At 40.0% G+C, this 18,270-nt stretch overlaps 1 protein-coding gene across 1 annotated transcript in view; it reads right to left on the reverse strand.

Moving 5' to 3' along the window:
- FRAS1 (Fraser extracellular matrix complex subunit 1) overlaps positions 1 to 18,270 on the reverse strand; it is a 515,723-nt gene that overhangs the window by 336,524 nt on the left and 160,929 nt on the right. Inside the window, 2 exon segments of the mRNA XM_043971175.1 lie at positions 13,182 to 13,315; positions 15,794 to 15,953. Coding sequence (XP_043827110.1) covers positions 13,182 to 13,315; positions 15,794 to 15,953 — 294 coding nt within the window.

Genomic DNA, 18,270 nt, shown 5'->3' on the forward strand with positions numbered 1-18,270 from the left:
TGAGTTTGGGTGTGGCTGCAGCCTTTGTGTTCTGAAGAGGGATCCTTAGCCACCCCTCACCCAATTCCTCTAGTCACTACCAGCGGGGGATGGTCCTCTACTCCTCACCCAATTCCCCCAGCTACCACCAGTAGGGGAGGGTCCTCCCTCACTAAAGGAACTTTCCACAGTCAAATGGTCACCCCTCCCCCCATCAGTCTTCTATAAAAGTACCTTCCATTCTCCTTTTCGAGGAGATTTGGTACCTCTGAGCCATGTGCTTTGTGCCTATCTCCCCATGAGAAGTCCAGGGATTTCTGTCATGGTTTCCCTTCCCCCCACCCTTCCCTTCCCTTGGCCCTAAATAAACTACCACCTTATTCTAACTACTTTTGTGTGCAAGAGGGTGTAATTCTTTAAAGAGGAATTCCCAAGAACCCCAACCCCTAGCCCAACCCGTACCTCATTTTCCCCCATTACAAAAAGAACATTAAATCAAGCCTCTGGACAGATTCCGAAACTACAGAACCTGCAAAGAGTCAGAGAGACACAGTCTTCCAACCAGAGATAATTTAGAAGACCTCAGGAAAAGGTTGGTCTGACTCGGGCAAAAGGGAGGCCCAGCGCAGGGCAGCAGCCCAGCACCGAGGGGGTCAAGGCAAGTCAGCAGGAGCTGCAGACCACAGCCAAACAACTGAGGCCCCTGGAACCTGGCTCAAAAATCTGGTGGCCAAGAAGGACAGTGGAAAAACCTACCTGCATTGGCCAGGAGGGCAGGTTGACAGCTGTAGGGCTATGAATGGGAAAGGCAGGATCAGGCGCCTGGCCAAGCACACTCAGACAGGAAGTGCAGGGGGGTGAACTGCACACAATATAAAGGCCTCAGAGTAAAAAGCCAGTCAAAAAGCACTTATACCCCTGCACAAGAAGCCCAAAACAGGGACCCTGGTGCCCACAGAGCAGACCTCAACTTAAAAAATAAATAAACCAGTGGATAAGCACCGGCCCTGGATTCAGGAGTACCTGAGTTCAAATCTGGCCTCAGACACTTGACACTTACTAGCTGTGTGACCCTGGGCAAGTCATTTAACCACCATTGCCCCGCAAAAAAAATAAATAAATAAATAAACAAGCTGTAATAATGAGTAAGAAGCAAAAAAGAGCCCTCTCCATTGAGAGCTTCTGTATCAATAGGGAAGAAGCCAACGCAAACTCAGATGAGGACAATACCCTCAAATTGCCTACATGTGAAGCCTCACGAGGGAAGGTGAATTTGTCTCAAGTACAAAAAACCTTCCTGGAAGAGCTCAAAAAGGATTTCAAAAATCAATTGAGAGAGGTAGAAGAAAAAATGGGGAGAGAAATGAAAGCAAAACAAGAAAACCATGAAAAAAGAATCAGCAGTTTGGAAAAGGAAGCACAAAGATTGACTGGCCAAATGGGAAAAAAAAGTGCATAATTTCACCGAAGAAAACAATGCCTTAAAAAATTCATTTGGCCAAATGGAAAAAAGGTGCATAATCTCACTGAAGAAAACAATGCCTTAAAAATTAAAATTGAACAGTTGGAAGATAAGGAATCCATGAGACACCAGGAATCAGTCAAGCAAAATCAAAAGAATGAAAAAATAGAAGAAAATGTGAAATACCTCATTGGAAAGACAACTGATCTGGAAAACAGATCCAGGAGAAACAATTTGAGAATCATTGGACTGCCTGAAAGTCATGACCAGAAAAAGAATCTAGACACCATACTCCAGGAAATTATTAAGGAGAACTGCCCTGATATCATAGAATCAGAGGATAAAATCATCATTGAAAGAATCCACTGATCACCTCTTGAAAAAGACCCCAAAAGGAAAACTCCAAGGAATATTGTAGCCAATTCCAGAATTATCAGGTGAAGGAGAAAATACTCCAAGCAGCCAGAAAGAAGCAATTTAAATATCATGGAGCCACAGTCAGGATTGCTCAGGACCTGGCAGCTTCAACATTAAAGGACCACAAGGCTTGGAATATGATATTCCAGAAGGCAAAGGAGCTTGGATTGCAGCCAAGAATCTACTACCCAGCAAAAATGTGCATTCTCTTTCAGGGGAAAAGATGGACATTTAATGACATTGGGGACTTTCAATCTTTCCTGATGAAAAGACCAGAACTGAACAGAAAATTTGATCTTAACATACAAGACTCAAGAGAAATTTAAAAAGGTAAACAGAGGGGAAAAAAAAGGTTACTCAATTAGGTTAAACTGTTTATATCCCTACATGGGAAGATAATACTCATAACCCTTGAGAACTGTAAATGTATTTGGGCAGAGAGAAGGACTTTACGCAGAGTGTATAAATATAAATTGTCTTTGATGTGATGATACAAAAAAAAATTAAGGGGTTAAAAAGGGAGTCTATGGGGAGTAGAGAAAAGGGGAGGTGGAATGGGGTGAATTATATCATATGAAGAGGTGAAAAAAAAACTATTACAATAGAGGGAAAGAAAGGAGGGGTGAACATTGTTTCAACCCTACTCTCATTAGATTTGATTCAAAGAGGGAATAACATATATGTTCATTGGGATAAAGAAACTTAGCTCATTCTTTAGGGAAGCAAAAGGGGAAGGGAAAGGGGGGGACTGATAGAAGGGAGGACAAAAGCAAGGGAGAAAAGGGTAAAGAAAAGAGAGGGAAGGTGATAAAAAGGGAGGGCAGACTGGGGGAGGCAGGGGTAAGAAGCAAAACATTGGTGAGGAGGAATAGGGTGAAAGAAGGGGGGAGAAGTACAAAGGGGGTAAATAGAATGGAGGGGAAGAGACAGTCAGTAAAAATAACTGTGAATGTGAATGGGATGAACTCTGGTATAAAACAGAAGCGAATTGCAGAGTGGATTAAAAACCAGAATCCTACAATATGCTGTTTACAAAAAACACATTTGAAGCAGAGAGATACACACAGAGTAAAGGTAAAAGGCTGGAGCAGAATATATTATGCTTCAGCTAAAGTAAAAAAAGCAGGGGTAGCATCCTTATCTCAGACAAAGCACAGGCAAAAATAGATCTCATTAAAAGAGATAAGGAAGGAAATTACATCTTGCTAAAAGGTACTATAGATAATGAAGTAATATCACTATTAAATATGTATGCACCAAGTGGTATAGCATCCAAATTCTTAGAGGAGAAGTTAAATGAGTTACAAGAGAAATTAGACACTAATACTATACTAGTGGGGGATCTGAATAGCCCCCTCTCAGAATTAGATAAATCTAGCCAAAAAATAAATAAGAAAGAAGTGAAAGAGGTGAATAGATTACTAGAAAAGTTAGACATGATAGATGTCTGGAGAAAATTGAATGGGGATAGAAAGGAATATACCTTTTTCTCAGCAGTACATGGCACATTTTCAAAAACTGACCATGTATTAGGGCACAAAACCATCATAGTCAAATGTAGAAAGGCAGAAATAGTAAATGCATCCTTCTCAGATCATGATGCAATAAAAATTACATGTAAGAAAGAGCCAGGGAAAAGTAGAATGAAAATCAATTGGAAACTAAATAATATCATTCTAAAGAATGAATAGGCCAAACAACAAATCATAGAAACAATCAATAACTATATCCGAGAGAATGACAATAATGAGACAACATACCAAAATCTATGGGATGCAGCCAAAGTAGTGCTCAGGGGAAAATTTATAGCTCTAAATGCTTACATGAATAAAAAAGAGAAAGAGGAGATTAATGAATTGGGCATGCAACTTAAAAAGCTAGAAAAAGAACAAATTAGAAATCCCCAATTAGATACTAAACTAGAGATCCTAAAAATTAAAGGAGAAATTAATAAGATTGAAAGCAAAAAACCTATAGAATTAATCAATAAAACTAAGAGCTGGTTTTATGAAAAAAACAATAAAATAGATAAAATATTGGTTAATTTGATTTAAAAAAGAAAGAAGAAAACCAAATTACCAGTATCAAAAATGAAAAGGATAATGTTACCACCAATGCATTGGAAATTAAATCAATAATTAGGAATTATTTTGCCCAACTGTATGCCAATAAATTTGACAATCTAAATGAAATGGATGAATATTTACAAAAATACAAACTGCCCGGGTTAACTGAAGAGGAAATAAAATCCTTAAATAAACCCATATTAGAAAAAGAAATTGAACAAGGCATTAATGAACTCCCTAAGAAAAAATCCCCAGGGCCATATGGGTTTATGGGTGAATTTTACCAAACATTTAAAGAACAATTAATTCCAATATTATACAAATTATTTGGGAAAATAGGTGAAGAAGGAGTTCTACCAAATTCATTTTATGACACAAAATATGGTGGTGATACCAAAACCAGGCAAAGCAAAAACAGAGAAAGAAAATTATAGACCAATTTCCCTAATGAATATTGATGCTAAAATCTTAAATGAGATATTAGCAAGGAGGTTACAGCAAGTGATCACCAGGATAATACACTATGACCAGGTGGATTCATACCAGGAATGCAGGGCTGGTTCAACATTAGGAAAACTATTAACATAATCAACCACATCAATAAGAAAACCAACCAAAATCATATGATTATCTCAATAGATGCTGAGAAAGCTTTTGACAAAATACAGCACCCATTCCTAATAAAAACACTAGAGAGTTTAGGAATAGGTGGAGCTTTCCTTAAAATAATAAACAGTATCTACCTAAAACCATCAGCAAGTATTATATACAATGGAGATAAATTAGAGGCCTTCCCAATAAGATCAGGGGTGAAACAGGGATGTCCATTATTACCCCTATTATGTAATACTGTACTAGAAATGTTAGCTTTAGCAATCAGAGAAGAGAAAGGAATTAAAGGAATTAGAATAGGCAAGGAGGAAACAAAACTATCACTCTTTGCAGATGATATGATGGTATACTTAAAGAATCCTAGAGAATCAACTCAAAAATTACTTGAAACAATTAACAACTTTAGCAAAGTAGCAGGATATAAAATAAATCCACATAAATCATCAGCATTTCTATACATGCCCAACAAAGTCCAGCAGCAAGAGATAGAAAGAGAAATTCCATTTATAGTAACGGTAGATAATATAAAATACTTGGGAGTCTACTTGCCAAGACAAACCCAGGAACTCTATGAACACAACTACCAAACACTCTTCACACAAATCAAATCTCATCTAAATAATTGGAAAGATATCAATTGCTCATGGATAGGCAGAGCTAATATAGTAAAAATGACAATACTGCCTAAATTAATTTATTTATTCAGTGCCATACCAATCAGACTACCTAAAAATTATTTTATAGAGCTAGAAAAAATAATAACAAAATTCATCTGGAAAAACAAAAAATCAAGAATATCCAGGGAAATAATGAAAAAAAAATTCACAGGAAGGTGGGTTAGCGCTACCAAACCTGGAGCTTTACTATAAAGCAGCAGTCATCAAAACTATCTGGTACTGGCTAAGAAATAGAGTGGAGAATCAATGGAATAGGCTAGGCACAGGAAAAGCAGTAGTAAATGACACTAGTAATGTAGTGTTTGATAAACCCAAAGACTCCAGCTTCTGGGATAGGAACTCAGTATTTGACAAAAACTGCTGGGAAAACTGGAAGATAGTATGGCAGAAATTAGGCACAGACCAACATCTTACACCTTATACTAAAATAAGGTCAAAATGGATACATGATTTAGACAAAAGAAGTGATACCATAGGTAAATTAGGAGAGAAAGGAATAGTCTACCTATCAGATCTTTGGAAAAGAAAACAGCTTATGACCAAACAAGAGATAGAGTATATTATAAAATGTAAAATGGATGATTTTGATTACGTTAAATTAAAAAAATTTTGTACAAACAGAAACAATGCATCCAAAATTAGAAGGGAGGCAGAAAGCTGGGAAACAATTTTTGTGGCCAGTACTTCTGATAAAGGGCTCATCTCTAAAATATATAGGGAACTAAATCAAATTTATAAGAATCCAAGTCATTCCCCAATTGAGAAATGGTCAAAGGATATGAACAGGCAGTTTTCTGATGAAGAAACCAAAGCTATCTATTCCCATATGAAAAAATGATCTAAATCTCTAATGATTAGAGAGATGCAAATTAAAACAACTCTGAGGTACCACCTGACACCTATCAGATTGGCTAAAATGACAAAAAAGGAAAATAATAAATGTTGGAGAAGCTGTGGGAAAATTGGAACAGTAATTCATTGTTGGTGGAGCTGTGAACTGATCCAACCATTCTGTAGAGCAATTTGGAATTATGCCCAAAGGGCGATAAAGCTGTGCATACCCTTTGACCCAGCAATACCACTTTTGGGTCTTTTTCCCAAAGAAATCATGGAAAGGGGAAAGGGACCCACATGTATAAAAATATTTATAGCTGCTCTTTATGTGGTGGCAAGGAATTGGAAGTTGAGGGGGTGCCCATCAATTGGGGAATGGCTGGACAAATTGTGGTATATGAATACAATGGAATACTATTGTGCTGTAAGAAACGATGAGCAGGAGGAGTTCAGAGAAACCTGGAGGTTCTGGCATGGGCTGATGATGAGTGAGATGATCAGAACCAGAAGAACATTGTACAAAGTATCATTAACATTGAGTGTTGATCTACTGTGATGGACTATATTCTTCTCACCAATGCAATGGTACAGAAGAGTTCCAGGGAACTCATGATAGAAGAGGATCTCCAAATCCAGGAAAAAAAAAAAGAACTGTGGAGTATAGATGTGGAATGAACCATACGATTTCTCTTGTTTTTGGTGCTGATGTTTTTCTATTTTAAGGTTTTTCGTCATTGCTCTGATTTTTCTCTTATAACATGACTAATGCAGAAATATGTTTAATGTTATTATGTATATATATATGTATATATGTGTATATGTGTATATATGTATATGTATGTATGTGTGTGTGTGTGTATACATATAACCTATATCAGATTACCTGCTGTCTAGGGGAGGGGGAGGGAAGGGAGGGAGGGAGAAAAATCTGAAATTGGAAAGCCTGTATAAACAAAAGTTGAGAACTATCTTTATATGTAACGAGAAAAAATAAAATACTTTATTAATTTTAAAAAATAAATAAATAAAAATAAAAAAATTTTAAAAGGTAATCAAAGGAGTTTTATATTTTATCTTAAAGGCAATAGGAATCCACTGGAATTGGTTGGGTAGGAGAGTTGCATTGTCAGATCTGTGCTTAAGGAAAATTATTTTGGCAGTAATCCGTGTATAGTAGAGTATGGAGAGACTCAAGCCAAAAAGACCAATTCAGAACCCATTGTGATAATCTAGGTGACAGGTAACGAGGGGCTGAATTTAAGAGGTGGCTGTGTGAGTGGCGAGGAATTCAATGGAAAAGATGTGAAGGCAGAGAAAGCAAGATTTGGCGATCGATTGTGTACTTAGTGAGGGAGAGTAAGACAACAGAGTTAATGCCGAGATTGCAAACCTGAGACATTTAGAAGAATAATTGTTACTTTGACAGAAATAGGGAAGTTTGGAAAAGAGGAGGGCTTAGGGGGGAAAAAACAGAGTTTGGTTTTAGGCATGATGAGCTTGAGGTGTCTCCCTGACATACAAAATTTGAACTGTATCCCAAAACTCAGGGGCAAAAATGGAGCTGGAGAGGTTAATCTGGGAGTCATGTAATCTGGGAGCTCAGCTCGGCCACCACACCCTGAGTCCTTTCCTGATTCCCAAGCAGCTAGTACCCCCTCCCTAAAATATCACATAGTTGTTGTGTGTCTATTTGGGGCACCCGTGTTGAGTTTTATTGAAGAGCATGCATTGGGTCATGAAGGAAAATATGGATTTCAACCTGTAGACGACTGGAGGAAGGTGGGGAGGAAATTTCATTTGAATCATGGAAATTGGAGCAGGATGAAGAAAGAATAGTGAATAATGCCCTTCGGTTGGATCGTAATGGGATGACAAATTCACTGATCCTGAAAGAAATGTCTATTACTCAGCCTCTCCTTAACGTTCCTTTAGATTTGGCTTCCCTAGGTTGAGGGCGGGGAAGACTCTTAACCTAGAAAAACGATGAGTAAGAGAAAGAGGCAGACATAGCGAGGAGCAGGGTAATAATGTTAGTAAACTACAGATGAATTCTAAACCAGTTTTCAAGACAAGACCAAGGTTTCTGCACATAAATTGTTTTCGTAATCTTTTTGCCAAGCAAGGATAAATGAGCCTTCTTTGTCCAAAGCCACTCCAACCTAGGCTAATGGCAACCCTCCTGTTTTACCTCCTTAGTGATCTAGGAGAGGCAGCTTCATCTCGAAGGCAAGACTGCACTAAGCTCCCTGTTTCATTTAGAGTAATCTTTACAAATCACTTGGCACAAGTCCACAGGAGAGCAAGCAGGCATACAAATGCCAGGGAATAAACCAAGGCCAAGAGGTAGGTGTTATCTGTCAATACCCAAGCCTGCCCAGTTCCTCCCCACCCTGGCATCTAATCATTTGTCTCTTTGGTCCCAAGGGGAGTTTCTCAGACAAAAATTGGCAGATCAGAGAGACCAGTTCCCACCTTTCCTTGCCCTTGGCTTTTCTGAAGCTACAGGAAGACACACAATACTTTAAAACGGGGGTAGGGAAGGAGAATAACATAAATGACACGGAAGCTTAGACACAGGAGGAAAGGGCTTCCTTTCTCATCTCAAAAGAAGGGGGTCTCTTCATATATCATAGCAGGCACTTTTAACACTATTTCAACACAGAAGTTCCCTAATTTTGAAAACAGGACTCTGACCCAAAACCTAGCTGGATGAATTACTTATTATCCAGCTACAATGGACTTCAGAAGTCTGAGTCACAGCAGCTAAGACTGTTTCCTGCCTTTGGGACAATTCGCTTGGTTTCTCAATGTCTATCTGCAAAATGGGGTCAAATTGCCCTTCTAAAAGCCTTGAAGGTTTTGAGCTAGTACACTGTACAGTGTGTTAGAGGTAAGGATGACAACGTCTGTCTCCGGGTTGTATTTCAACTGATTAAAATAAAAGGTATACCATAGATATATCCAGTCTGTGCTTTTCACTGTAGCCACAGAATAAATATTATTATCATCGTAGGATGAAGAAGGAGGAGGAGGAGGAAGAAGAGGAAGAGGAAGAGAAAGAAGCAGCAGTATTTATAAAGTGCCAACTACATGCCAGGAACCATGCTAAGTGTTTAAAAAAAACACCAATACTATCTCACTTGATTCTCACAATAAGCCATGGATGAATTCTAAACCAGTTTTAAAGATAAGGCCAAGGTTTTTGCACATAAATTGTTTTCCTAATCTATTTGCCATGACCTAGCACAATGCCTGGAGTAGGCACTCTATAAATGGTTTGGTTGGTTGGTTGGTTGGTTGATTTCAATCTGGATCTATGATTTCATTGGCGATGGGAGCTCCTATCCATGCAGTTAGGCAAGAGTTCTGCAAAGTACAGTCTTAGAGACTTACCTAAGAGGTCAAGTGACTTTCCCAGGGTCACACAGTCAATAAGTGTCAGCAGCAGGACCTGACTCTATGTAGTATACCAGGCTGCCTTGCACACAAAAGACTTTTTAAATTTTTATTTTTATTATGAATTTAATCATTAAAAAAACGTAGACACTTTAATATAAAAAGAACAAAAAAGATTTTATAGAAAACCATCAGCTTCTCTTGGAATTTGCCTTTTTTTTCCTTAAGTGTAATTAAAAATAACAAGGTAGGAATAAAATCACCTCATTTATTTGAGTCCCATTCTGAACTTGTTTTGTTTTCTTCTGCATAATTTTTTGTGTTTTATTAATTATCTTTTCTGTCTTCTGCATCTCTATCACTCCCCAGTAACTCATCCCATGCACTCACTTTAACAGATAAGTATAATCTAAACAAATCAACACAATGGCCATATCCTAAAACGTACAACTCCTGTACTTCTGGGTTATCCTCTCTGAGCTAAGAGATAGGAGGAGGCGTGTCTTGTCCTTAGTCTAATGAAGTCATGACTGGTCACTGAACTGATCAGAATTCACAAATCCTAACAGACTCTTAATATTTGTTGAATTGGGAAAGGGGCCTGTAGTCCCTGCTACTGGGGAAGCTGAGGCTGGTGGACTGTTTGAGTATGGGAGTTCTAAACTGTAGTCAGGCAAAAATCAGCCAGGTATTGGCACCAAGCCTGACACTAGCATGATAAGCTCCAAGGAAGAGAGACATCAGGCTGTCTAAGGAGGGCAAACCTGGCCAGATTAGAAATAGAGTAGCTCAAACTTCCATGTTGATCATCTGGGGGGAAGGGGGAGCTGGACCCATGGGTGGCCACTGTACTTCCAGAATGGGTGAAATAGGAAACCCACTTTCAGAAAAATAAAAAGATAGAAGGATGGATGGATGGATGGATGGATGGATGGATGGATGGATGGATGGATGGATGGATGGATGGATGGATGGATGGATGGACAAAGGCAAATAGATAAGTAGATGTATAGCAATATATTCAAAAGAGAGAGAGACAGATTAGATAGATGATAGATAGATAGATAGATAGACAGATCAATATATAGATGATAGGTAGGTAGACAGACAAACAGATAGATAGATGGATGGATGATAGGTAGGTAGGTACATAGGTAGGTAGGTACATAAATATGCAAGTACGTAGATAGATAAATTAATGAAATTAATAACATACTGTTGCTCTCAGCTGTCTCAACACTGGGTGTCCTTATGGGCACTCAGCTAAGTGTTACAAAACCCAAAGTAAAAGGTTGGCATCAGGGATTCATGTACATATACTCACACACACACGCACACACACACACACACACACACACTATAGTGGTAACTTGCTTAATTATCCCTCATACATCAAACAGTTTGAAACCTTGGGCTTAAGTCTGGAATGTGTTTAATCAGCATAAATGGGGAATAACTTGCCCAAAGAAATGAAGGCCTATGATAAAGGACAATGAGCACCCCCACCAAGTGACTCATCTATTACTTTGCAGCTGGGTCCACTCTGTAAGAAATAAGGAAATGTTGCACATACACCAGCTGGCAGGGTGTAAACATCACCATTCAGGCACTCCAATAGATCCATCTCCCCTGCCATTTGGCATTTAGCATCTCATTTAAGTGCCTTGTGTCTGTCTGTGAAAATATTGCCTAATTGTCACTCTGTAAAACACAAATTGATTTTGTTGTATCTGACAAAGAAAGGGGCTTTGTATCAGCTGAAATGTCGGCTTTGAGCTCTTTCTTTAGAGTACAGCTACATATGCTGAGGCATTAGACATGTTGCTGGGCTGGCTCTCTCTTGACTATAAAGACTAGAGAGTTTTGTTTGGGGGGGTTCTAGGAGTGAGGAGCATTTGGAGGGATTGTTTTTGTCATTTAATCAATCATTCATATCCAACTCTTTGCGGCTCCATTTGGGGTTTTCTTGGCAAAGATTCTAGAGTGGTTTGTCATTTCCTTCTCCATCTCATTTTACACATGAGGAAACTGAGGCACATGGGGCTAAGTCACTTGCCCAGGGTCATACAGCTGGGGGGGAGCAGGATATGGTGGGGAATACCAACTGTGAAATACAAGCTATTTTTCACTCTATTGGGATTACTTCATTCCTTGTATCTTCAATATGTACCTCAGTGCCTGGCATATAGTAGGTTATATAGCAGGTGTATAATAAATGCTTTGAGGATGACTGATTGATCTCCTTATAAGTTGTGTGAAAATCAAATTTGGGAGTGGAGAGAACACTGGGTTTGAACTAGCAGGATCCAGGTTCAAATTACCTAAATTCTCTACACTCTATATGACTTTCAGAAAAGTACCAGGGGCAGCCAGGTGGCACAGTGGATAAAGCATCAGCCCTGGGTTCAAGAGGACCCGAGTTCAAATCCAGCCTCAGATACTTGACACTTGCTAGCTATGTGACCCTGGCCAAGTCACTCAACCCTCATTGCCCTGCCCAAAAAAGAAAAGAAAAGAAAAGTCACCATCTCCCTGGGACTCAATTTTCTCACCCACAGAGTGAAAGTGTCAGACCACATGACTGCTCACTCTAAATGAATGATCCTATGAATCAGGAAATAACATATTTCAAGCAATAAAGGATCTCATAGCTTCAAAGGCAATGGACAGAGGTCTGGGCCTAAAGTCAGGAAGACCTAAATTCAAATCCAGCCTCAGAGATCAATTAGCTGTGTGATCCTGGACAAGTCACTGAACCTCCATATGAGTTAGGTTTCACAACTATAAAATAAAGATAATAATAGCATCTTACCTCGTAGGGTTGTTGTGAGGATTAAATGAGATAATTTTTGTTTAAAAAAAAGTTTGGCCCATTGCCTATCATACAGCAGGCATTAAATAAATGCTTATCCCCTTCCTTTCCCTTCAATGTTTAAAATGATATAAATAATCACCTACAAAATTACCTATTTTACAAGTGTTTCCATATCTTTAATTTTATTTATTTATTTGTTTTGGGTGAGACAATTGGGGTTAAGTGACTTGCCTAGGGTCACAGAATTAGTAAGTGTCAAGTGTCTGAGGCCAGATTTGAATTCAGGTCCTCCTGACTCCAGAGCCCATGCTCTATCCACTGCGCCACCTAGCTGCCCCCTCCATATCTTTAAACAAAAATATTAAAGTATCTTAATGCCAAACAATGAGAGTTACAGTGAAGCAAGACTGACTAGAAGACAACGTCCCCAACATTCTGAGACTATCTTTGTGAGTTCCTGCATCTCACCAACTTGTTGGTTGTTTCTGTATCCACTCAAACAAGGCAAGCATTGTATGGGAGACAAAAGCCCCTGGATTGTAGAAAGAAGACTTGGCTCCATCAAAAATTAACGGTGTGACCTATGGTAAGTCACTTTTCCCTCTATTTTCCTCATCTGTAAAATGAGGGGATTGCATGAGATCATTTCTAATGTCTCTTCTTGCTCTCAAATCCCATGATTCCTAAGACCCAGTTTCACAATGCAATTAGTACAAGACCTATTTTTTAAAGTTATTAAGGGTAAAAGAAATGTCCCAGATAAAAGGCTTTTGTTTTTGCCAAGAGTATAGATTTCTTTTAAAAGAACAATCTTTTAAAAAAAATCTTTATATCTTTTTTTCTAGTCATTCCATGGCCCACAAACATTCTAAAATGAGACTCCTCCTTCAAAATATCAGTTTCCTTCCATGGCTCCCACTTACCTGGCCACAGAGCAGTGGCTGACATTGAGCCGTGAAGCACTGGGGAGTCCCGTTTCTGCACACACATTTAGAACATTGGCTCAGCTGCCCTTCTTCACCATCCAGAAGCAAACGACCATCAAAGGAACAGGGCTCTAAAGGACACAATGACCATGATTTATGGGTATGATCAGGCCATATTCCCTCCCCCATATTCCCCTCCTTCATGCAATCCTTCTTTGCAATTTCTTTCTTTCTTTCTTTCTTTTTTTGGTGAGGCAATTGGGGTTAAGTGACTTGCCCAGGGTCACACAGCTAGTAAGTGTTAAGTGTCTGAGGCCGGATTTGAACTCAGGTCCTCCTGAATCCAGGGCTGGTGCTCTATCCACTGTGCCACCTAGCTGCCCCCTTCTCTGAAATTTCTGCAGCTCAAATAATGTCACTGTGAAACAATGTCCTACCTACCTACTCCCTCCCCTTCATGTTTCCAAAACATCAATCTCTCTTCTGTGGCCAACGGAAAAGTATCTAAAGCATTAAGAATTTGGAGGAGAAAAAAAAAAACTAAGGGGGAGCTGGTGCAGTGGATAAAGCACTGGGCCCTGGATTCAGGAGGACCTGAGCTCAAATCCAGCCTCAGACACATGACATTTACTAGCTGTGTGACCCTGGGTAAGTCACTTAACCCTCATTGCCCTACCCCATCCCCAAAAAACCCCACAAACACAAACACAAAAACAAAAAACCTAAGACAAAATTCAAAATTCTCCATTGTTTCCAGAAGCATCATTCCTCTCAGAGTTCTTCCACCTCAGCCAATTGACAATCATTTTATGTAAATGCTAATATCTGAACACTGTACTTCTACCACTTTCTGAGTATCTTCCTAAGTTCATGGGAGGGGGTTGAAAGGCTGAATATTCTTCTAAGGAGCTAGAAAACTGAAACCTGGAATGGTAAAGGAAATGGGTGTGGATTTTTAAAAATCAGAACTGAGTGGTTACAGTGTCTATGAGGCATGAAGGTGGAAAATATCCCAGAAATTTCATCGGAGAGGGAAACAAAGAGATAATGGGAGGACAGAAGGCAAACCTGAATCCTACATCAGGCTCTGCCCATTACATTGCTGGTTACCTCATTTTGGTGGGGTAGCTAGGTGATGCAGTGGATAGAGCACTGGCCCTGAAGTTGGAAGGACCTAAATTCAAATCTAACCTCAGACACTACCTATGTGACCCTGGGCAAGTCACTTAACCCCAATTGCCTTAAATATCCAGGATCATCTCCAGGTATCCTGATGTATATCTTGCCACTGGACCCATATGGCTACAGAGGAGAGAGTGAGGCTGGTGACTCTGGACAGCCCTCCCTCACTTAAAATCCAACTCACTGCAAGTCATGACATCACCTCCCCCATGTGATGGTCCTCTGTAAGAATGAAGAGCACCGGCTCTGGAGTCAGGAGGACCTGAGTTCAAATGCGGCTTCAGACACTTAACACTTACTAGCTGTGTGACCCTGGGCAAGTCACTTAACCCTCACTGCCCCACAAAAAAAAAAAAAAACAAGCAAACAAACGAACAAAAAGAATGAAGGACAAACAACCACCTCATTTTTGCAGGGTTACAAACAAATGAGGCAGCAAAGTGTAAAGAATTAATTGTTATTTGAGGTTTTTATGCTTTGGCATACACTGGCCTGGGGCTCCACAAACCACTGGTACCTCATGTCATCACCACTCACTGACACGTACATGGGCCTGGCAAATTATAATGATTGGAAGCCTAGTGAGGGCAGTCGTGTGACTGTCAGAGTGGCCAGCCAATTGGGTGGGGGCTGTGTGGGTTGTGCTGGGAGGAAGGAAGTGTGTGTCCGGTCTCCCCCCCCCCCACATTCTTGCTGGAAGACGCTGCGGTGTATTCTCAGCTGATTCCTGGGTGGTGGTGTTTTTTCAGGTTCTATAATTTCCCTTTCCCCATTTTATTTCCTTTCTCTTCATCCTACTGATCCTGTTTGTGTTTTATTTGTTTTTTTTTTTAAGTTCATTCTTGTTAAAATAAATCCTGTTCTGTTTTGAGGGAGGCTGCCAGTCTCCTTCCTTGCCCCAATATTGCAGCGAGCCGCTTAGCTAACACTCCCCAATTAAAAATTGGTCCCCACAAAAGGTAAATGAGAGACACCAATCCCATGTCACATTTGTATTGCAGAAAGAAGTTGAGTCATTGAGGCACTAATGACCAGTGTAAAAAGTCAGCTGTACAGAGAACAGATTCATTTCTCAAAGTGTATCTACAGTTCAGGTGTGTGACAAAAAATTCCCAGAGCTAGTATCTTGCCAAGGATGAGAAGGTTAGGAGATCCATATTCTGAACTGTCCTCATGATGTAGCTGGGGCCAACCACGGCTCCCAGTGCCTTATCAGAAGATCTGCCTTTTGGCCCACCTTATCTATGAAAGGAGAATATTCAGGAAGCCAGTACAATGGAAGAGAATTACTTGAGGAAATGTTTATCTGCACATTGGTTCCAGTGATGAGCTGGGAAGTCAGGAAAATTCATCATAAGGCTAGACAATAAAGGAAGAGAAAAACTCTCTAATCCCACCTTAATAACATTCCCCAAAGAGATACTCACTGCCCCGGCCCACACATTTGGGACAGCAGGCGTTTTCAGGGATGGATTCCAGCTCATGGGGCCCACATGAAAGATGTGGGCATGGCCTCTGGTTGCACCTGACTTGTCCATGACTACAAGAGCAAATGGTGCATTGAGAGGTTGTCCACTCTGTCCCATGCTGCATGAAAAGAAGAAAGAACGAACATTTAGCCCAAGATCATAGATTTTTCAGTCAACCAACCAGAGCCCCTCCCTTCATTAATTAATGGCTCAATGTAAATTTCTTCCTTTGCAAAAGTGTAAACTAAGCATGCCCACTGGAACTAGAGGACTCCATAGTCTGCTTCAGAAATCAAAGAGAAGGCGGGGTAGCCAGGTGGTGCAGTGGATAGAGCACTGGCCTTGGAGTCAGGAGAACCTGAGTTCAAATCCAGTCTCAGACACTTGACACTTACTAGCTGTGTAACCCTAGGCAAGTCACTTAACCCTCATTGCCCCACCAAAACGAAACCAACACAAAATAAACAAAATCAAAGAGAAGACTTCCAAAAACAGATATTAAAATTAATTCACTTCCTCTCTATACTGAGTAATGTGTTTATGTATGGCTTTCATTTTTGCTTTTCTTAATTTTTATTCAATACTATTCATTTCAACATTTAAGAAGCATGTGCTGAGTGCAAGGCACTGTGGTTTTTCTGGAATGCTAAATCCTCCTGACATAAAGCTATGTATCTGCTTTAAAGCAGCCTTTCCCTCTAGAGGAACCTAGGTGACATAGTTGGCAAGTGCCCTGGACTTAGAATCAACACCTGAGTTCAAATCCTGCCTCAGACATTCCCTAAAAGTATGAGTCTGGGCAAGTCATATAACCTCTCTCAAACTCAATTCCTGTATCTAAAATGGGAATAATCCCCACTTTACAGGGTTGTGGTAAGGAGCAAATGAACAAAATATATAAAGCACTTTCTAAATCCTAAAACGCTATATAAATGTTAGTTACATAGTGTGAGTAGAAGTATCATTGGGCAGCTAGGTGCAGTGGATAGAGTGCCTAGCCTGGAGTCTCAAATACTTAGTAGCTGTCTGACTCTGGGACCACAGTGCCTTGCACTCAAGCACATGCTTCTTTTTTTTTTTTTAAGTTTTTTTTTTTTTTTTTAGTGAGGCAATTGGGGTTAAGTGACTTGCCCAGGGTCACACAGCTAGTAAGTGTTAAGCGTCTGAGGCCGGATTTGAACTCAGGTACTCCTGACTCCAGGGCAGGTGCTCTATCCACTGCACCACCTAGCTGCCCCCACAGCACATGCTTCTTAAGCTCAACAGAGCTAGATGATGAATGGTACCATCATTTAATTACCTAGTGACCAAGTCAGGGTCATTCAGAAATAGCAGTGAAGATTAGAAGCTAAAGCACCCTTTAAGACAAAAACGGCATTTATACTACAGCATGAAACCTGAGGAGTCTACTACATGGGCCACCTGTTCTTTTTATTTTTAACAAAAAATTTAAAAATGTTTCGCAACATACAATTAGCAGGCCATTGGGGAGTCATTACCTACCCACTACCACCATGGGCCAACTAGGTGGTACAGTGGATAGAGTACTGGCCATGGAGTCAAGAAGACCTGAGTTCAAATCTCACTTCAGACACTTACTAGCTGTGTGACCCTGGGTAAGTCACTTAAACATCCAGGGCAATCTCCAGTCGTCCTGATCTATATCTTGCCACTGGACCCAGATGGCTCTGGGGGAGAGAGTGAGGCTGGTGATTTTGCACAGCCTTGTCTCACTTAAATTCAATTGAGTGCAAGTCATGAATCAGCCCAATGTCATGGTCCTTTTTGAGACTGAAGGACAAACAACAACAGCAACTACCACCACAAGCTGACAGTCACCATGTGTCACATCCTGGCTCCCTCACTCCCCTCCCCCTAAAGGCTTTCACTCACTGGCTCCAGGTCATATGCACAGGGTTAATAGAGGTGGAATGAACCAAGCGTTGACACATCAAATGCTTTTCCTTAGAACTTCCTCTGCCATTGTTGCCTTCTTATCCACTCAGATTTCTGTTTATTTCTGTACACGTCCTAGCACTTCTATTCAATTGGGAATCCCTCCTGGGCAGAGGTGATGCTGAGATGTATTGTATTTCCCCTACCTCTGTGCAACACAGCACACAGGGCAATGAGTACTTAACAAATACTTGTTAAATTAATATATGGCAACTTGACTTCATTATCTTTCTACATACTCATATCCTAACTTTTATTAGAATTATTGCAGTTATATTTTTTAATTCTATAATTTTTAATTCTAAATGGAAATTATCTTTCCATTCAACTCAGCGAGCATAATTCAAACTGAGTAAATTAAGTTCTTACCATGAGTGTGTTCATGCCTCTTAATAGACTCTCCAGGCTGCATTCCTGACTCTATAGACTTTCTCTATCATGCCAAATAAATGTCTTCACCAAGGGAAAATACCCTCCAT

Source organism: Dromiciops gliroides, chromosome 6, assembly GCF_019393635.1.
Source record: "Dromiciops gliroides isolate mDroGli1 chromosome 6, mDroGli1.pri, whole genome shotgun sequence".
Classification (NCBI taxonomy): Eukaryota; Metazoa; Chordata; class Mammalia; order Microbiotheria; family Microbiotheriidae; genus Dromiciops; species Dromiciops gliroides.